The sequence below is a fragment of the Muntiacus reevesi genome, chromosome 5, assembly GCF_963930625.1.
Source record: "Muntiacus reevesi chromosome 5, mMunRee1.1, whole genome shotgun sequence".
NCBI lineage: Eukaryota > Metazoa > Chordata > Mammalia > Artiodactyla > Cervidae > Muntiacus > Muntiacus reevesi.
The window spans coordinates 46,318,117-46,338,354 of record NC_089253.1 but is presented as its reverse complement, the minus strand read 5'-3'; the positions used below and the strand labels follow the sequence as shown (position 1 = coordinate 46,338,354).

The following is a 20,238-nucleotide window of genomic DNA, read 5'->3' as shown; positions in this document are numbered from 1 at the left end:
GAACCTGGGTCTCCTGCATTGCATTGCAGGCAGACTCTTGACCAACTGAGCCCCCAGAGAAGACCACTGAATAATGTAAAATTTAAAAACAGATGCTCCTGAGACAGCATCAGGGAAGGCAGTTAGTGCCATGGAGCCAGCAGCGTGGGCTGCGCCCTGCCTGGCATTTTACCAGCAAGTGACCTTGGGCCAGTGGCCATGCCACCCTCACCTGTAACGTGGAAAGCTAAGGCCTCACTGACAGGACTCTTGAGAGAACTAAATGTGTCATGGCGACCACAGGGCCTGGCTGAGAGTGGAAATCAGGGCAGCCTGGACAACAACTTGTGTCCAAAAACGGGGGGACTCCGCCTTTCTCTGGAAAGGGCTCCTAGGCTCTGAGCACGGCCCACATTGACATGTACACGGCACCAGGGCCCTCACAGGCCTCCCCCTGCCTGCCTTCCGGTCCCCCTCCTCCCCATCCCAGCCCAGGCCACCAGCAAATCCCAACCTGGTACCTCTGCCTGGGTCGCCAGAGGAGCCCCTAAGTGGCCACTGCTTCACTCCCATCCCAGCAGCCTTAGGGTGCTTTCTGAAATTGCCTCAGCTTCTGTCCCCTCTGAATCAGCCCCCCGTCCCCCCACCCCCCGCCCCCACCAAGGGCTCCCTACTGGCTAGAGGAAGGTCAGACCCAGTTCATCAGACCCAGGAAGGTCCAGGAGACCAGGGGAGCAGGGAGTGAGGAGGCCCGGGAGGCATACCCTAAAAGGAACGGCTACATTTATTCAATTAAGCATTATTCATGTTTAAACTGTGTGCCCCCCCCAACATGCACCAAGAAGGCCAGGCCAGCGCCAGGGAAGACCTCCCCACTCTCCTTGGGGGCCCCCTTGGCCCCACTCTCCTGCTTCACCAGGACCCTCCGGCTCCAATGCACTCACCTTGTCTCCCTCTCAGCCTTGGTCCCCCGTCCACACACAGGCCCCGTCCCGCCTGGCACATGGGTGCCAGCCCATGCCCAAACACCCAGCCAAAGTGCCTTGCCCACCACTGCCCAGGGCAGTCCCTCCTCAGCTTCTGCCCCTTCATCCTCCCTTCCTCGGTTTCTGGTTAAAGGCCCTATATTCTGTCTTCCCAGCCTGGTCCATAATAAGCCTCCTGGTCACACATATGACTCAAAATGCAGGGCTTTTTCCCTACAGGGGGGCAGCCTCTGGGTCTCTGCTGCAAGCCCCTTCCCTTAGGGGAGGAACTAGCCCCCATCTCTACACGGCCCTGGTGCTGTTTTTGAGAAAGCCACCCTCGGTGACACCAGGAATCCAGGTGGCAGGGGGCTGCATCCGCAGGTCCCAGGCGGGGGGCTAGGGCTGTGGGAGGCAGACAGGGGCCAGGATGCCTGGGCAGCACTGAGTGTGGGGGTGGGGAGGTGCCCACCCCGGCCAGACTCTGTCCTCAGTCACGAGTGTCATTCAGGCAGGCTGTCGCTGCCCTCCATGGCTCCCACCACCCTCACCCGCTCAGCAGGACTTCGCTGGCTTCTGGTCACACGGTGTGGTGGGGGGCAGGCCTCGGGCAGACCCCCACGCTGGAGGATAGGCGTGGGGGCTGAAGTCACGGCAGGTCTCATTGTATTCCGGTTGTGCTGAAGGCAGCAGGGGCCCCACTCTCGTGTCCCCGGGTCGGGGGAAGCGGGGGACGGCGTTGAGTGGTGGGAAGTGGGGGGCTTTTCTCAGCCCCAGCTGGGCCTGGGGACCGGTCTCCATCATCCTGCTTCCCACCCTTTCAGGCAGCTGGGGGAGGGTAAGTGAACCTCCAGGACTGAGGCTTCAGCCAAGCCTTTGACCCTGACCCGTGGGGGACATCAGTGTCGCAAACAGCCCCAAAACAGTTAACTTAGAAAAATACACCACCACTTCTCCGCTTCCCCTGGTCCGAGGCACCAGCAAAAATACCGCTGGCCTTCGGATTTTGCTCTTTTCCGTCACCCTTTCCGTTGTAAGCCATAATTTTCAGAGGTTTATAGGTCAGCTACTAAAAAATATATACAATAAACCTCTCCCTTTGACTAAAAGGGAGCAGTTGGAGACGAGAAGGCTGATGGGTGCGCGTGGACCGAGTCTTGAATTCTTCCACCGAAGCCGTGGCGCATCGCATCCCTCCCCACCCCCACCTGCCGCTGGGCGCCTCCCCTTGTCTCCCCCTCCCCCTTCTTCCCCCGCAGCCCGCCCCTCCCCCACTGTGGGCCCAACAGGCCGGGAACACATCTGGGTCCTGCGGCCCCACCCTGGGGGACACCAGGGCCCACGAAGCTGGGGGCTTCGGAGCGGCTTGAGGCTCCACCTTGTACGGGGTCTCGAGAACTTTAAAAGCTAAGTTCCCGCTCATTGGGCCCGCGACCAGCCCGGCCCCCGCCGGGGCCCGCCTGAGTCCCACTGGGCAGCCGGGGTATGCGTGGCTTCCCCGGAGCCAGGGAAACTGAGTCTTGGTCTCTGCTCCGAGCCCTGCACGGGGTGTGTGTGTGTATTCGTGTGTGTGATAAACCGACAGCGAGGGCGGGGCCGCTCATCCCTAAATTAGCGCCGTGGTGCACGTGGGCGAGCTAGCGCTGCCAGGAAAAGTCCTCGTCCCCCGCCCTCTTAGGCTGCCCCCGCCAGCTCTAACTCCCTAACTTTTGGGGGGCGCCAAGGGCGAAAGCTGGAGGCAGTACAAGCACACGGGAGCTGAGTTGCAGCATTTTTCGGCCTCTTTATTTAGAACCCGGCGGACGAGGAGCCGGGGCAGTGGTGCAGACGGCTCAGGAACCATTTCAAAAAAAAAACAGATTTGTCTTCAAGTTTAAAATAATCATAATAGTAAAAAGAGACAGCGAAAGCGCGAAGAGACTGCAAGCTAGATGGGCTTGTACGGCAGCTACAGCTTGTGAGTGACCCCTCCCCCCTGAATACGCTACAAAAAATAACTTTACATTTGTTGATAACCAGATGCGAGTGAGGTGCCTTTGGCATAACCAATAACCGAGCTGCGGCGTGGCAGAGCGGCCCACGCCTCGACATAAATAGAAAATATAAGTTAGTATAACTTTAAAAATTTTTGTACAAATATACAGGGTTTTTTTCTTTTTTCCTTTTTTTTTTGTCTTTTTTCATTTTTTTTGCACTGAGTTTCAGCAGAGATTAAACATTTTATATAAATGACTCTTAAAGCTTTACACCTTGGGACCAGTGTACTCCTTGGGCAGAATACATTTAGATATAAAAGACGTTATTAATACATTGCACAGTTGTCAAACTTTAAACACGAAACCGAACGCTTCGCGGCAGCTGCCGCAGGTTGCTGCTACATGAACGGTCCCAGCCGAGGCCCAGCGCTCCTCCTCTGTCCGCTGCCCGACGGGTTCCGTCAGGGCTCTTTGGGCTCGAGGCTGCGGGAGAGAGGCTCAGTGAGCGAGGGGCGACAGAAGGGCCGCGAGGACCGCGCGGGGCGCCCCTCCCCGCCCCCCCGCCGCGGCCGCCGCCCTCACCTCTCATCGCAGCCGCTTGCGCGGGGTTTGCTCAGCCGAGCCGACGGCTGGCGCGGCGCCAGGCGCGGCGCATCCCGCGGGAACTTCGTTCGACGCCTTGGCTTCGGGCGCAGATCTCTTGCGCTTGGCGAAGAAGTCTGCCGGCGACAGCGCGCGGAGCCGATCAGGGCGGGGCGGGCCGGGGAACCTGAGAGGGGGCCTGGGCGGAGAGTGGGGCGCGCGGGCGGCTGCCGGTCCGGGGCAGGGGCGCCGTCCCCGCCCGCGCCGAGGTCCGCGGCGGGTCAGCTTTGTTTACGTCGCCGCGCAATGTGCAGTGTAAGCATTTCCCCTTGTCCCGCGGCCAAGCCCCCCGGGGCTACCGCCGCGTTTAACCCACTCCGCGCCGCGATTGCGGCGCCGGGCCGCGCCCGAGGACGGGCTTCGGTGGCCCCGGCGTGGATCGTGCTCAGAGGGGAGCAGGGCGCGCCCTCCCAACCCTCCCGTGAGAACCTCTCGAGAGCACGACCACAGGGTGGGGACGGGGTGCGGGCATAACCTCGCCCCGCGCGCTGCGGGCCCTTTAACGCCACGGAGGAGGCGGGGACCCAGGGAGGCCCCCGAGGGCCGGGGAACCCGGCTGGCCGGACAAAGCAGGGCCGAGCCGGGCCGGGGCGGGGCCCGCGGGACTCACCGGAGATGAGAGGCCCGGACAGCTTCTTGATCGCGGCGCCTCCGGCGGCGGCAGTGGTGGCAGCAGCGGCGGCGCTGGCGGCGGTGTTGGTGGCAGCGGCGGCAGTGCCCGGCACGGGGCGCCCCGAAATCCCTGAGAGCGGCGGCTCGGCCTGGGGCTCCTGGCTGCGAGGCGGCGGGACCGCCTCCGGCTCGGCGCCCTCTTGAGGCGCCGGGGCCGCGGCCTGGGCAGGCGCTACGGCCTGGCCGCTGGACGGCGACGCCGGCGCCTCCCCGAGGCCGTCGAGGGACTCATCGGCCAGCGCCCCGGGAGGCGGGCTGTTGGCCGCGCCGTCCGGGCGGGGACGAGGCGCCAGCAGCAGGCGACAGCGCCCCACCTGCACCGTCTCGCGGTAGAAGGCGGGCACGGACTCGCTGTCCACCTCGGTCCACTGCAGGCGCCCGGGGCCCGGCAGCGGCATGTCCAGCTGGAAGTTGTAGTCCCAGCGACGCTGGTCCTCGGCGTTCAGCTCGGCCAGGCGCATCTGCAGCTCGCGGCCCAGCTCCTCGTGGTCCACCGGCCCGAAGAGGTTGCGGCAGGCGCTGGTGCGCGCGATCATGGGAAAGTTGCGGCGGGCGACCAGGCGCTCCATTGCCAATGCGCTGCGGAGACACACGTCGGACGTGTCCGGGGGCTGCGCGGGACGGGCGGCAGGAGAGGAGAGGAAAAGGAGGAGGGGGGAGGAGGAGAGGGAAGGAGGGCGGGGGCCGCGTGCAAGTGAGACCCCGCTCAGCCGGAGTCTGCATTTGCACAGGGACGCGGCGGGAGTGTGCGCGGCGGCTACCTGGCTGTCGGGACGCTGACTGCTCCTGAGGCTCGTTCGCGGTGTCGTCCGACCGGCGGCCGCGCCCCCTCTGTGCCTGTCCTCGCTCGCTCGGCTGGCTCCGGCCTGGCTGGCACCCACCGAGCGCAGAGCACTTGGCCTGTGGAACGCCCAGTCCTCGCGCGCCCCTTTATACGCGAGGGTCCCACCCCCCCCCCCCGCCCCCCCGCGCGCGGGCCCTGCTGCTATTAGCATAATGTAGTATTTTCAGTTTCAACAACACCGCGGCGATTGGCCGGCGCCGCACTTCCCCCGCCCCCCCGGCGCCCCGCCCCCGCCCGCCGCCCATTGGCCCTGCGCACACACCCACCCGAGGGCGGGGCGGGGCGCGAGGCCCGATTGGCAGGGCGCGGGGCGCGCGCGGCGGCGGGGGCGGGGGCGGGGCGCGGGGCGGGGCCGAAGTTAAAGGGCGCTGCGGGCGGTAACGTGACACCGCGGCGCCCCGCCCCCTCGCCCCATCCCCCCCCGCCCCCACCCCCGCTCCCGCCCCCCGCCGGCTCCTTTGTCTGCAAGGCGGGGGCTGCTCGGCGACGGCGGCGAGGGCCCCCCGACACCCCAGCCCGCGCGCCCTCCCGGGCTCGGCGGGCGACGACCCCCCGGCAGGACCGGCGTTCAGCCTGGCCCAACTGGCCCCCCGGGGGTCGTCCAGCCCGGCCGCCTGCGCTCGGCCTTCGGCCTCCGGTGCCACTTGACGGGCCTTTAAGCCGCCGCGGACAGCTCGTCCCTGGCTGGAGCTAGAGGGGGTCTTCGGGTGCCCCCGCGCGGCCTGCCGCGCCCGAGGCTTGTGTCCCTGCCGGGGTTCCGCGCACCTGGAGCCCTAACACCTGCTAGACCGAAGGCCTTCCAGCTAAGAGAAAGAGGGTTTGGGGGACCAGGGGGAGGAAAGCTCTGCTCCACTTTTCTCCCAGGGCAAAGTGGCAGACACCTTGAGGGCCAGCTGTAATCGTCTGGGGCCAGGGTCTGAAGACCCTAGCTCTTGAGGCTGCCCACCCTACTCAGTGGATGGGAAACTGGCCATGCCCATCCTGAGCTGTGCCCATCACATCACTAACTGGGTGCTCAGCCGCATAGGGCTTGGCCAGGCGGGGTTCCGGACTGCCCAGTCTGGCTGGCTGGAGGCTGCAGTGCTCGATATTGGACAGGGCACTGGAGGCTTCTCCACTGGGGAGCCCAGGGGCCCAGTGAAGGAGGTTAGAGGAGGCTGGCCCAACCCCACCTGTCTGACTCCCCCGCAGGGTCCCGTGGGTTCCAGGACACTCAGGGAACGGGGCTCCGGGACGACACTGCAGATGGAGGCGGCTCAGGGGAGGCAAGGTTTGAAGGGAGGGGCATCAACCCAGCTGAGGGAAGGGGCAGGTTACCACTGTTGGCTCTGGAGAGCAGGACCAAAGCTGATGCTTTGTGTCAATTTCTTTATTCTTTTTTGTACACTGTAGTCCAAATTTCCCACAGCAAGTACAGATGCGACAAGTTTTTACCTTCCGGGAAAATAAAAACAAGATGACAAAGGCTGCCCTGGCCCTGTGGATCCGTTGGGCGGGGCTCGTGTCTCCCAGCCTGGGCCTCGCCCCACCCGAGTGCCACGGCCGCGCCAGCCTCCCCAGAGGCCGTATGCACAGTCCACAGCGGGCAGTGAACACACCACATGGAGCCACGTGCCCCCCGCCTCGAGGGTTTCCCACCGGGTCAGGATGCCCTGCTCTAGCCATGCAGGAAGGCAAGCCGGGGAAGGGCCAACCCCCAACCCAGGCTTTGTCTCCAGGCTGTCTCCTTTCCAACAAGAGAGAAGCCGCCGCCCTCCCAGCCCCGCTCCGGACCCCCGGGGACTGCCTTATGGTGTGAGCACCTGTCCGCCCAGGGCCCCACGGGGCGGGAGACCTGGCACGCTCCTCGTAGATTACCGGGAGCCGGCGGTAAACCAGGCCTCCACGTGACCCGCCCTCTGCGTGCACCGTCCAGGGAAAGGCGTAGGAGGGCCTCTCCAGCCCCTCCGGGGCACACAGGACACCTCCGTGGGTGCCAGCTGAGTCCAGCTGGTGGGCCCCAGGGCCTCCACCGTGACAAGCGCAGCAGCCTGTGACTCAGAGCCTGGCCTCCACGGACGGGGGTGGGTGTGGCATCTCACCAGGTCACACAGTGCCGCAGCCGTGGGGCCTCGGGCAGCTGAACCCTGGGCAGGATGGTTTCCGTGGCCCCCTGACTGAGCCCCACCTGTCCTACAGGGCAGGGAACAGAGAGCCTGGGTGAGCCGCCAGGGCCGCAAGGCAGGGTTTAGACCCGCCCCACCGCCTGTCTTCTGACTTCCTACTTAATACTTCTCCAGGGGCTGCAGGGACACCTCCTCTCTGGGTCGCCTTGTTAGTGCAGGGGGGTGACTTTGTGAGTCTGGGATCCCGAATTTGATCCAATGTGGTACCCACTGGCCTACTGAACCTGCTGGCCCCAGGAGTGGGCTAGGTCCTTCCCTGAGCCTGGGATGGGGGCGGTGGGGGAGCTGAGTTCTGCCCTGAGAAGAGGCCCACAGCCTCTGAGAGCAAGCATCTATCTAGGCACAAGATCCAGGCTCTACTTTTGTAATTAAAAATGTAGCCGAAGGAAAAAAGCGAAAAGGAACAAGGTTTGTGCAGACATCAGAACCAGGAGGGGTGTGGCTACTCTCGCCCCCAAATCCTGCAAGAGGGGAGGAGAGCAGAGCCTATTTGCAGCCGGGGGGTGGGGGGGGTGGGGGGGGTGGCAGGCCTAAGCACCAGGCCCCCTGCAGCGTCCTGTATCACTGTAGCTCGCCCCTCGGCCAACCGAGGAGGACACAGGAAAAGCCATGAGCTCACCAAACCTCTGCCTTCTCCTCTAAGCACACTGAACCACGTGGTTCTCCCCCAGCCCTTAGCGGCCGGGGTGGGGGGGGTGGGGGTGCTACGGAACATGGGCAGGGGCCGCTTCCCCACCAGGCCCACAGGGCAATCCTCCTTCTCCCTGCTGCAGGGGGCAGGAGCCCTGAAAGCCCACCCAGAGTGGGACCCCCCACCCCAGCCCCAGCGGCGCCCTCTGCACACCCACCTGACCATCTTGGGCATACGAAATGAACTTTTATAGCATCTTCAGCCACTGTAAAAATGAGGGGAGTCTGTGACAGACACTGGTTCCCCCGACCTGCATAGATGGCCTGGGTAGACCCGGGGGGGGCACTTTCTAGACGAGGAGTGAAGGTTGGAGAAGGTGCAAGGGCCTACTCCAGCTTACAGTGGTCGAGGCCCCGGTGGGGTTTAGTCCTCACAAAGCCCTGCAGGCGGGCTGGGTATTGTGGGCTCTGTTTACAGCTGTGGAGGCTGAGTCTGGGAGAGGGAGCCTTTCCGGACTTAAGTGGGAGCCAGGTCCCTGGTGTCCGGAAAACGCCATCCGCAGCCGCGTGCTGCCCCCTGCTGACCGAGTCCCCCACCAGCCGCCTCTCTAGCTGCCCCAAACCCCCCTTCTCCTGGGGGCCCACAGGGCCAGTGTGTGTTGGGGGGCTCACCCCCCACAGTTCTCCTGGGCCTGTCTGTGCCTGTGGCCCTCCAAGCAGCTCCCCAACTGCTATCCCGAGTGGCGTCCCATCTGAGAAGTCTGGAGGGACACGGCGAACCCTGACCACACCAGGGACCAGCCTGCCCTGCACCCTGGCTGGACACCTTGCCTCATAACCCTTTCCAGACCCTGCAGAGGGAGGTGTTTTGATGCTCATTTTCCGAGAGAGGAGCTCATGGCTCAGACGGGTTAAGCACACTGCCTGTGGTCATCCAGCGCTCAAGGACAGCTGGTTCATGCCCCTGGCCAAGACCCCTGGACGCCTATGAGGGTCTAGTAGGCAGGAAAGCAGGAGAGGAAAAGTCCAGAGCTCCCAGGTTCCCCTCCCCTGACATCCCTCCCAAGCCCTGCCCAGGGATGGCTGACCCCTAGGGTTCATCCCACCAGGGAGGTGACCATACTCCTGCTCGGTCATGTTTCTTCCCCCGTGTAGGTCTTAGCTTGTCCACCTGGCGCCCACCAGGGCAAGGCTTTCCACCGGCCCACGCAGCACGCCCGGGGCGTCAAGGCACATCATGCAGCAGCAAACAGCACCAAGGCCCCGGGCCGGCCCCGCAGGCCCCTCTAAGCTTCACCTTCCCTCGTCTACAAGATGGGGCCTCCAAGGGGTGGGAGAGTTACAGATTAACCGCCAGCCCCCAGCGATGGGCGGCTCGACCCGGCTCTGCGCCCGCGCCTGCTCAGGAGGGTTCCCGGCGCACTTGGCGGGCGCCCAGCGCCGCGCGGCCGGCCGGGCTGTCCCTCCCGCACCGAGTTCCCGCGCTCCGCTCGCCCCGCCCCCAGCCCCCCCAGAACGGGCTGTTCTCGGGCTGCTGCCAGGCACGTCCTCCGCAGGTGCCGGCCTCCCTCCGCTGACGCGTCCACAAGCCGCACGACGCGAATCCGAAGCTCCGATTACAGGGGCGGCCTTGTGCTGGGGGTCCGGGCCGGGGTCCTCACGCCCCCCTCCCCCGAATCTGCGGGAGGGACTGGGCAGCCCTGGGGGGTGGGGCGGCGGGAACAGGAGCAGCCCAGGGCCCCAGAGCGCCCCAGCCCCAACTCCAAAGTAGCCCGGGGCGGCCCCCTGCGCTCTCCCCGGGGTCTCAAGCAGAGGGACCCCTCGTCCCACCTTGCCGCGGACTTTTCTGGCTTCGGTCCTGAACGGCCCTGGAGACCCTGAACCACTGGTCACCCGAGGCTCCACACAGAGCCTCCCAGGGCAGGGGAGGAGTCCTGGGGCAGAGGGCAGGCACCCAGGAGGGGCCCAGGGCCCACCTCAGACCCCTCTGTGGTCAGCTCTGAGCCCCACCAGGCTCCCCTCCTGCTCGTCCGCAGGGGACAGGCTGGACGGTCCTGTCTCGGGAGTAAACTGCCCCCATCCCCAGCCCTCACGCCCAGCATGCCCCCCACTTCCTGTCTTGTCTTCTTGAATTAGTGGGGTCCCCGTGAGCATCTTCTGTCCACCCGGGGACACCGGGGACTCGCCTCCCACCCGGCTGCCCCTACCCCACCTGACTGAGGAGCAGCTGAGACTCCAGGGAGGAGGTGTGAGTGCGTCCCACCCCCTCACCGCCCGCTGCCCAGCTGGACTTGGTCTGCAGTCACCCAACAAGACAGGGGTTCCGGGCCTCAGAGACCCCGCTGAGCCCTGGTGCTGACCCCGGACTGCGGCGGCCAGCCCCGGGGCGTCCCCCGGCAGGGCAGGGTGCAGGAGCGCCGCCGCCCTCGCCAGCCGTCCCCTCCCCCGTCCACTCTTTCTTCACGTTTCCCCAGCTCCCCCCGGGCGAGTTTCCAAGGTGAGCGAGGCAGCTGATCAGGACAGGGGTCAGGAGGTGAAAGCCGGCCCTCCCCTGAGCCCGGGGCTGGGCAGAGCGGGCGCGCGGCGCCAGGGGTGTCTGTCCCGTCCCCCCTCCCGGCCCCCCGCCCCACGATGGCCCCGCCAGAGGGGCTGGGGCGAGGGGGACCGTCCTCCACGTGAGCGGCGCCCCGGGCGGGCTCCGGCCCCCTCCCCACCGTTCCTCCGCCGCCGGAGGCCCGAAACTGGGGGCCTGCTGCCCCCTGGTGTCCACTGGCGGCACCGCCGTCCGCTGCAGCCCGCGCGGCGCGCACCCGGGACCCGAGCGGTCCCCCAGCGGTCCCCCAGGCCGGCCCCGCCCTCGCCGCCCACCTAGCCCCTTCCTCACCCTGTGGGTGGTTTGGACAAGGGCCTCGTCCCCTGTGACCCCAGAGTCTCAAGTCTAGGATTGGGGTGCGGGTCTGCCCAGGGTCAAGTCTGTGGAGGGGGGAGCCTCAGTTTCAAAACCATCCTAGCACCCCTAGGTGTCACTCACACCTTAGTGGGAAATAGTGCTCAGGCCTCTTCTGTCTCCAGGGCCGGGCGGGAGCCAGGGAGCAGGGGCGGGGAGCGGGGAGACCAAGAGAGCACAGACCCCAGGCGAGGGCCCTGCCGGCCTCTCCCCTCCCCGCTTCCCAGGCCCTGACCCCTGCCCTTCCCTTCCCCCCACTCCCTCCCTCCTTCCCCGCCGCCCCGTCATCCCCACCCTCCTCCTCTTCTCCCCATCAGGGCCCGCCGGGGCCAGGCCTCACCCCAGGGCCCCTGCCTTCGCCCCCCACCGGGGTTGCTGGTCCGAGCCCCCCCGTAAGGCCTGCGCCGGGCCGCCCGCTGCAGGGTCTGGGCAGCCGCGTTGTGTGACCCTTCCTCCTGAAGCTGGGAGCTCCTCGGTGGTCCAGGGGTTTGAAACGGGCACGTTCACTGGCAGAGGCCTGGGTTCCACCCCTGGTCTGCGAACTGAACTCTGATTCACCTAACAACATCAACAACCAAATCGGTAATCATAACTCTCGTTTCTGGGCTGGGAGCCAGGGCCTGGAGCCTCGTGGGCACATGCGGGCGCCTCAGGCGGGAGCATCTGACTGGGGAGCAGCAGATAAGACGCGAGCTTGGAAGGACGTGCGTGCCCCGCATTCTCCATCAGCTGTCCACACTCGAAAATAAGCCTGCACCCTGAGGGAACCCTGCAAGCCACCAGGAAAGGCCTGCAATCCGCATCCAAGCCACCCACAACCAGGCACGAGCCCTGACCCTCCACAGCTACCGGGGGAGGGGTCGTGCAATGAGGGGGAGTCTCGAGCCCCCAGCAGGAGCCCCCAGCAGGGGCCACTCCAGGTCTGGGATGAGGAGGAGGAGCTTGGGAAGGGAGGGGGCCGCAGGCAGGGAAGGGGCCGGGCATTCCCAGCCCATCACGGCTGGTGCCACGCAGAGGGAGACGGGCACGGGCCGGGCGGGGGCTGGAGACGGCTGGCTCGCAGGGCCCGGGGCTCCGTCTGGCTCAGGACTGGTTTCATCCTGAAGGCACAAGGGAGCACCAGAGGTTTCTAGCTGGGGGTCCAGGCTCCTGCAGTCTGAGTGGTGGAGGCAGGTGCCAGCGCCTGGGAGCGAGGTGAGAAAGGCAGTCAAGCGGGTAATGACGGGGCCCCAGGCCGGGGGCTGGGGGCCCCAGCGAGGCCAGGTCTGAGGGCTCCAGGAGCCTGGGGTGGCAGCAGGCAGGAGGAGGGGGGGACTCAGGAGGACGGCGCCTCGTGACTCTGGAGCGCAGGTGGCAGGTGAGAGGCAGCAGGCCCTTGCTGGGGGTCAGGATCTGGCCACCGGCCACAGCTGCCCCCAGGGTGCCGGGGGCCCGGATTCCTGCTGGTGGCATCTGACTTCTCCACCTCTGCCACCTCACTCCCTGCTGGCAGGCCTCCCATGACAGTAGGTACGGGGCGGGGGAGATCTGTGGGCTTCAGAGCTGGGCAGAGTGACCACCTCCTCCTCGGGCAAAGGAAAACAGGTGACCGCTCCGTGCCTCGCTTTCTCATCTGCGTGGCTCCCGAAGAGGCTCAGAGGCCATGCCTGTGTGCCTGGCCAGCAGCCTCCTGGCGGGTCTCTCCCTCCGGACCTGGCGGAAGGGCAAGGCCCAGCCAAGCCCTGAAGACCCTACCGGCTGCTTTTGTAATAAAACCCGGACGTTTGCTTCAAGCCCAGGGACACAGGCTGGCAGTGTGACTCAGGCCCCAACAAAAGCATCTGTGTCACCTAGTCATGTGCAGTTCCCCAATAAACTGTCAGACAGGATGAAGCGGCCTTTACATAACAAGCAGCTAGGACCCTGCCCCACCCAGGGGCGTCTGTGGATGCAGTTTGCTCTGCCTGGAGGGTCTCCATCTAACGCTCAGGCCGTCCAACCCTCTGCACACGTGCCCGACACTCAGCAGTGGCCCTGGTCGGGACCCAGTTGCTGCGGGCAGCACACCCTCTCTGTGCCAGGTAGCCACCCCTGGCCACACAACTTACGTGCAAATTGCTCCATTAAGCCCGCATGTGTATCTTATAAGAGAGGAATTAGCGTTGTCCCCTTTAGCCCAGCAGTAAGGAATCCGCCCGCATATCAAATTACCAATGGCATTTTTCACAGAGCTAGAACAAAAAATTTCACAATTCGTATGGGAACACAAAAGACCTCAAACAGCCAAAGCAGTCTTGAGAGAAAGAAGAATGGAGCTGGAGAAACCAACTTACCCGATTTCAGGTGTATACTGCAAAGCTATAGGCTACACTACAGAGCTACAGTCATCAAGACAGTCTGGTGCTGACACGAGAACGGAAGACTAAACCACGGAACGAGATGGAAAGCTCAGAGAGAAACCCACACACCTGTGGCACCTTATCTTTGACAAAGGAGGCAAGAATATGCAATTGGGAAAAGGTAGTCTCTTCAATCAGAGAAGGCAATGGCACCCCACTCCAGTACTCTTGCCTGGAAAATCCCATGGACGGGGGAGCCTGGTGGGCTGCCGTCTATGGGGTCGCATGGAATCGGACACGACTGAAGCGACTTAGCAGCAGCAGCAGACTCTTCAATAAGTGGTGCTGGGAGAACTCGACAGCTACGTGCAAAAGAACGAAATTAGAACACTTCCTAACACCCTACACAAAGATAAATTCAAAATGGGTTAAAGACCTAAATGTAAGACCACGCATGCTGTGCGCTAAGGCACTCACTCATGCCCGACTCTTGGCGACCCTGTGGACTGTAGCCCACCAGGGTTCTCTGTCCGTGGGGTTCTTCAGGCAAGAACACTGGAGTGGGTTGCCATGCCTTCCTCCAGGGGAATCTTCTCCACCCAGGAATCAAGCCCACGTCTCCCACAGCTCCTGTCCTGCAGGCGGGTTCTTTACCACCGAGCCGCCAAGGAAGCCCCAAAGTATAAGACCAGAAACTATAAACTCTCAGAAGAAAACACGAGCAGAACACTGTAGACAGAAATCACAGCAAGATCCCCTATGACCCACCTCCTAGGATAATGGAAATAAGAGGGAAAAATAAACAAATGAGACCTAATTAAGCTTAAAAGTTTTGCACAGCAAAGGAAAGTAGAAACAAGGTGAAAACACAACCCTCAGGATGGGAGAAAATAATAGCAAACAAAACAACTGACAAAGGATTAATTTCCAAAATATATAAGCAGCTCATACAACTCAATAGCAGGAAAACAGCCCAATCAAAAAGTGGGCAAAAGACCTAGACAGACATTTCTTCAAAGAAAACATGAATGGCTAATAAATACATGAAAAGATGCTCAACATCGCTCATTATTAGAGAAATGCAAATCAAAACTATGATGAGATGTCACCTCACACCGGTCAGAATGGCCATCATCAAAACATCTGCAAGCAGCAAGTGCTGGAGAGAGTGTGGAGAAAAGGGAACACTCTTGTGCTGCTGGTGGGAATGTAAATTGATGCAGCCAGTATGGAAGACAGCCTGGAGATTGCTTTAAAAACCAAGAATAAAACCACCATAGGGCCCAGCAATCCCACTTCTAGGCATACACCCTGAGGAAACCAAAGCTGAAAAAGACACATGTACCTCAGTGTTCACTGCAGCACTATTCACTAGCGAGGACGTGGAAGCAACCTAGATGTCCATCGACAGATGAATGGATAAAGAGGCAGGGGTACATACATACAATGGAATGCTGCTGCTGCTGCTGCTAAGTCGCTTCAGTCGTGTCCAACTCCGTGTGACCCCACAGACGGCAGCCCACCAGGCTCCCCCGTCCCTGGGATTCTCCAGGCAAGGACACTGGAGGGGGTTGCCATTTCCTTCTCCAATGGATGAAAGTGAAAAGTGAAAGTGAAGTCGCTCAGTCATGCCCGACTCTTAGCGACCCCATGAATTGCAGCCCACCAGGCTCCTCCGTCCATGGTGTTTTCCAGGCAAGAGTACTGGAGTGGGGTGCCATCGCCTTCTCCAACAATGGATTACTTCTCAGCCATAAGAAGCAATGCATCTGAGTCAGTTCTAATGAGGTGAATGAACCTAGAAGTGAGTCAGAAAGAGAAAAGCGAATATCGTATATTAACTCATATATGTGGAATCTAGAAAGATGGGGCCACCATCAGGGCAGTGATGGAGATGCAGACACAGACAGCCTTGTGGACCCAGACAGCCTTGTGGACCCAGTGGGGAAGGAGAGGGTGAGATGAGTGGAGAGAGCAGCAGGGAAGCATATATATATGTAACTAGACAGCCAATGGGAATTTGCTATACTACTCGGAAACTCAAACCAGGGCTGTGTAACAACCTAGCGGGGTGGGAAAGGGTGGGAGGTGGGAGAGAGCTTCCAGAGGGAGGGGACATACGTACGTGCGTGCCTGCTAAGTCACTTCCGTCGTGTCTGACTCTTTGCGACGCTATGAACTGTAGCCCACCAGGCTCCTCTGTTCATGGGATTCTCCATGTTCATGCCATGCCCGCCTCCAGGGGATCTTCCCGACCCAGGGACTGAACCTGCATCTCTAGCAACTTCTACACTATAGGCCAGATTCTTTACCGCTGAGCCACTGGGAAGGCCTGACCTATGTACACCTATGGCTGATGGCAACCCACTCCAGTACTCTTGCCTGGAGAATCCCAGGGATGAAGGGGCCTGGTGAGCTGCCGCCTATGGGGTCGCACAGAGTCGGACACGACTGACGCAACTTAGCAGCAGCAGCATGGCTAATTCATGTTGATGAACGACAGAAATTAAACCAATATTGTAAAGCAATCATCAATCAATTAAAAAGAAATAAATATAGCTTTTTAAAAAAGAATCTGCCTGCAATGAAGGAGACACAAAAGATTCAGGTTTGATCCCTGGGTGAGGGAAGATCCCCTGCAGGAGGAAATGGCAACCCACTCCAATATTCTTACCTGAAAAATTCCATGGGCAGAGGAGCCTGGCAGGCTAGAGTCCATGGGGTCGAAAAGCATTGGACATGATTGACAAACACACCGTCTCACAGATGGGGAAGCTGAGGCTTGAGAGGACGAGACGCTTGTCAAGGCCGGCTAAGCCGTGGACGTGCTGGCCCAGCAGGGCTGCCTGCAGAGCGGGGCTGGCCCCTGCTTGGCCACTGTCGGCTCCATGACCTTGCAGAGCCCCTCTTCCTTGACTGTCAGATCAAGGCCTGGACCGGGGGTGTCCCACCCGTGCCCTGTGTTCACCGGTTCATCCAGCGGGGCTGAGACCCAGGGTGGCAGGGGCAGAGAGAGAGGCTTGGGTCATCCCTCGTAGGTAGCATTTCCGTTCGCAAAATGCGTGCGAGAGCTGGCCACCCCCGAGCAGGGCATCAGCCGGAGGCGCAGGCGTGGACGCAGCAGGGGTCCTGGAAACCTACCCACCAGGCCCCAGGGCGCCCAGAGCAGAGATGGGCAGCTACCGCTTGTCACTCCTGCAGCCGTCAGCGGGGCGGCCCCCAGCGGAACCCGAATAGCCAGGCTCCCTGAAGCTGCCGTCCTGGAGAGGGGAGGGGACCGGGCTTGGTGGGGCTCTAGGGTACGAGGGGCTGCGTGGGTTTGTGACTTCTCTTCTGGGTCCTAGAAGTCTCCCTGCTTCTCCCTGGATTCTCTGCTGAGTTCCCAGTGGGTGGAGGTTCCGGGAGACGTGGACGTGGGATGGATGGTCAGAACCGGGGCAGTCCCTTCTAGCCGGAGATGAGGGCCCAGGATGGGAGGAGGTGGTCCTTGGGGAGAGAGAGCAAGCTCCCTCCAAGTCCCTCGGGCCTGTGCCTGTTTCAGGGGCCGTGACACCCGGGGCACGTGGAGAGGCGCGCGTGCAGACCACGTGTCCTGCCTCGGGCCCTCTCTGCTCCCAGCCTGGGGCACAGGTGTGTGTGGCTCTTCTCACTGAGCCCTGCTTTCTTGGGAAGTTGGAAGGCTCGTCTTTTGCTTCCAAGCTGCCCTTTGACCCTTCCACCATCGCACCACGCCAGACCACTGGAGGCTGGCCACTCACCCCTGGCTCTCCTGGATGGACACCCCTCCCTTGAGGCTGCAGTTCCTGCAGAAGCCCAGGGCCCTGGAGATGGGGCCTGCAGCCTCACTGTGCCAGTCCCACTCTGCCGCCCGGGCCGCCCTCCACCCCAGCGTGCCCCCAATCCTTGCTGTAGTCAGAGCCCAGTGTGAGTCTGTCTGTCTTCCAGGGACCCGAGAGGCAGGATAACTGGGTGGCCCGGCTTGTCCAGGACAGTTCCTGTTGGCACATGGGAAGCCCCAGGTCCCAGGCAAGCTGGGGCCGTCAGCACCTCCTTGAGGGTTTCCAGAGCAGCATCCCCTGTTCCTCCTCTTCTTGGGTCACAGGGGACATGGCCATCACACACTGTACCCCAGCGCCGTCTGAGGGCCCCAGGGTCTCCGGTCTGCAGGCCTCTGGCCTGGATGCCGCCTCCAGCAGCCTATGCATCATGCTTCCCCATCAAAGCTGTCTTCCTCTCCCAGCTGTAGCCATCGGCCTGCAAGAGCCCCTGGAGTGAGTGACCCCCACCCCACCATGACCCCTGCACCCCAGCACTGGGCCGGGAGTGGGGCAGAGCCAGTGGATGAGAGCTGGGACCCCAGGCCTCTGCAGCCCTGCCTCTGCCTGGACCCTGGGCCCAGGGGGCCCCGCATCACGAGAGGTCAGCGGAGAAGCCCCCGGCGGCTGGCAGCGCCTCCTCTGGGGATGTGGCCGGGTCCAGTCCTGAAGGCTCAGTCCCAGGACCCCGCCCACAGGGGAGTCAGAACCCACACAAGGCCCAGCCCCTGCCCCTCCTCCAAGAAGTCCCTGCCCAGACTGCAGTCCCCAAAGTCTATGTCACAGACTCCAGTCTGGACGGTTCCTCGGCACCTGGGCTGGGAGAGTCAGCTCTCCTGGAGACCTGCCCCCAGCCTGGATCCTGCTCCAGCCAAAACCTCCTTGGCTTCCCTGAAGAGGTGACGTTGAGGTGAGCCCTTGGTGAACAGGAAGAGTAATCGGCACAGTTCCACGAGACCCCCATCAGTCCCCTCCTGGGTTTGTCTCAGAGCTGTTGTTCAATCGCTCAGTCATGCCTGACTCTTTGTGACTCCATGGACTACAGCATGCCAGGCTTCCCTGTCCTTCAATATCTCCCAGAGCTTGCTCAAACTCATGTCCATTGAGTTGGTGATGCCATCCAATCATCTCATCCTCTGTCGTCCACTTCTCCCCCTGCCCTCAATCTTTCCCAGAATCAGGGTCTTTTCAAATGAGTCAACTCTTTGCATCAGGTGGCCAAAGGATTGGAGCTTCAGCTTCAGCTTCAGTTCTTCCAATGAATATTCAGGGTTGATCACCTGCAGGATTGACTGGTTTGATCTCCATGCTGTCCAAGGGACTCTCCAGAGCCTTCTCCGGCACTACAGCTCGAAAGCATCAATTCTTCAGCGCTCAGCCTTCTTTATGGCCCATTTCTCACATCCATGCATGACTACTGGGAAAACCACAGCTTTGACTATAGGGACTCTTGCTGGCAAAGTGATGTCCCTGCTTTTTAATACACTGTCTAGATTTGTCATAGCTTTCCTTCTAAGAAGCAAGCATCTTTTAATCTAATGTCTTCAGTCACCATCCGCAATGATTTGGGAACCCGAGAAAATAAAATCTATAACTGCTTCCACTTTTTCCCCCTTCTGTTTGCCGTGAAGTGATGGGACAGATGCCATGATCTTTGTTTTTTTTTAATGTTGAGTTTTAAGCCAGCTTTTTCACTCTTCCAGCGTCAGGGCCTTAAATACTGTCCTGATGCACGAGACACGCTATCGCACCTCCCGCTCAGACCCCACCTCCTGTACCTGTGTCTGAGCCAGGACTCCACCCCCTCGAGCACTGAGCCCCAGAAGGTTCTCCCCTCCAGACCCCACCCCCCGCACACACCCTGGCTCCCTCTCAGCTGACAGCCACCACCCAGACACCCCGCCAGCTCCTCCTTCCCAGGGTTTGCAGACTCTCGTCCTCCGTCACCACCTCCTATCTGAGTCCGCGGGCACCTCCTCAGGACTGCAGACACGCTTCTGACCAGCCTGCCCCCTGCGGTCAGCACATCAGCTGGAGGTCCTTCCAGAAGCAGCGGGCTTGGAGCCCCGGCTCCACGGTAGTCAGTCGGTGCAGCACCTCCTTGTGTGACCTGAACACTGGGTGTGCTCTGCCCTCTCCCACACACGCAGACACACGTGCACACACACCTGCCTGCACACGCCCGCCCCACCACCATCACAGGCAGCGGGTGTGTGGCGGGGGCACCTCCAGCTCATCCTTAGGACTCTGCAGAGGTGTCACCTCCTCTGAGAAGCCCTCCTCCCCAGCCCCGCTCAGATCCGGCTGGGAGGCTGTGACTGCTCCGGGGTGGGGAGCAGGTCCACAGGAAGTGCAGTTGCCCAGCGAAGTGAATGCATTTCCCAGCTCCCTCGGGACCAGGAAGCTCCCTGCCCACAGAGCCTTTTGTGACGAATACTCAGGCTGGATCTAATTGCCTCTGCTCCAGCCAGCCCTGCGCCACCCGTGGGTCCCGTGTGCCACAGGAGGAAGGGAGAGGTGAGTAAGCAGCCCCTTCCTGCCCACCCCTTGTCTTTGGACTCAAGTCTGCCGCCATCACAGGGCCACTCTGGGAGAGAGGGCGTGAGCCACTTGGCCTGAGGCCTGAGAGCCCTCTTGCCCCTCCCAGAAAGGCCTCTCAGCAGGCCTGGATCTCCCCCGACTCCACGCTTAACTTCCGGACTTTGGCCTGTCTCCTCGGGCACTGTGGCTTCCCGGGCGGTACAGCGGTAAAAAGCCCACCTGCAGTGTGGGAGACACAGGTGATGTGGGTTCCATCCCTGGGCCGGGAAGATCCCCTGGAGGAGGGCCTGGCAACCCACTCCAGTGTTCATGCCTGGAGAATCCCGCGGACAGAGGGGCCTGGCGGGCTACTGTCCGTGGGTCACAAGGACACAACTGAGCACTCACACACACACACGCCCACACACACACACACACGCCCACACACACACACGCCCACACACACACACGCACAGAGGCAGAGAGGGCTCCTGGGCCGCCTGCCCCACCTGTCTCAGGCTCCTGGTCCCTGCAGCTCAAGAGCGGCCTGGGCTGAGGGTAACGCATGGCAGAGGGGACGTTGGTTTTGACGCTGGCCTGGCTCTGAGCTGCAGGCAGGTCGAGGGCGGCAGAGTCCTGCGTGGGCCTCTGCTCATTTATCTGGGAAACTGTGACCCGAGAGGGAGTCTGTGTGCTCCCCGGGGCTCCGTCAGGGGCTCTGGGTGCTGCAAGGGGCACGAGCTAGTCCCCCGGAAGGACAGCTTG

At 62.1% G+C, this 20,238-nt stretch overlaps 1 protein-coding gene across 3 annotated transcripts; it reads right to left on the bottom strand.

The window, feature by feature from the left end:
• Nucleotides 1-2,707: 2,707 nt before the first annotated feature.
• On the bottom strand, nucleotides 2,708-5,129 carry CDKN1C (cyclin dependent kinase inhibitor 1C). Of its 3 annotated transcripts, none has more exons than XM_065936619.1 (4): nucleotides 4,996-5,129; nucleotides 4,173-4,813; nucleotides 3,503-3,701; nucleotides 2,708-3,403 (listed from the first exon to the last, which is right to left on the bottom strand). In XM_065936619.1, the coding sequence occupies exons 2-4, from the start codon at nucleotides 4,801-4,803 to the stop codon at nucleotides 3,382-3,384; spliced, it is 852 nt and encodes a 283-aa protein (XP_065792691.1). In that variant the 5' UTR covers nucleotides 4,804-4,813; nucleotides 4,996-5,129; the 3' UTR covers nucleotides 2,708-3,381. The 3 variants fall into 3 exon arrangements, with proteins under 3 accessions (XP_065792691.1, XP_065792693.1, XP_065792692.1); XM_065936621.1 differs by having other exon boundaries at nucleotides 2,708-3,389; XM_065936620.1 differs by having other exon boundaries at nucleotides 3,503-3,639.
• Nucleotides 5,130-20,238: the final 15,109 nt, after the last annotated feature.

Bases quoted from the DNA above. Each gene is read 5' to 3' on its own strand.
- CDKN1C (XM_065936621.1), bottom strand. From the start codon at position 4,803: ATGGAGCGCCTGGTCGCCCGCCGCAACTTTCCCATGATCGCGCGCACC. The intron at 3,702-4,172 runs GTGAGTCCCGCG...CTCTCCGCCCAG, and splicing joins GTCCGGGCCTCTCATCTCCG to GCCCCCTCTCAGGTTCCCCG. The intron at 3,390-3,502 runs GTGAGGGCGGCG...TCGAGCCCAAAG, and splicing joins GCAAGCGGCTGCGATGAGAG to AGCCCTGACGGAACCCGTCG.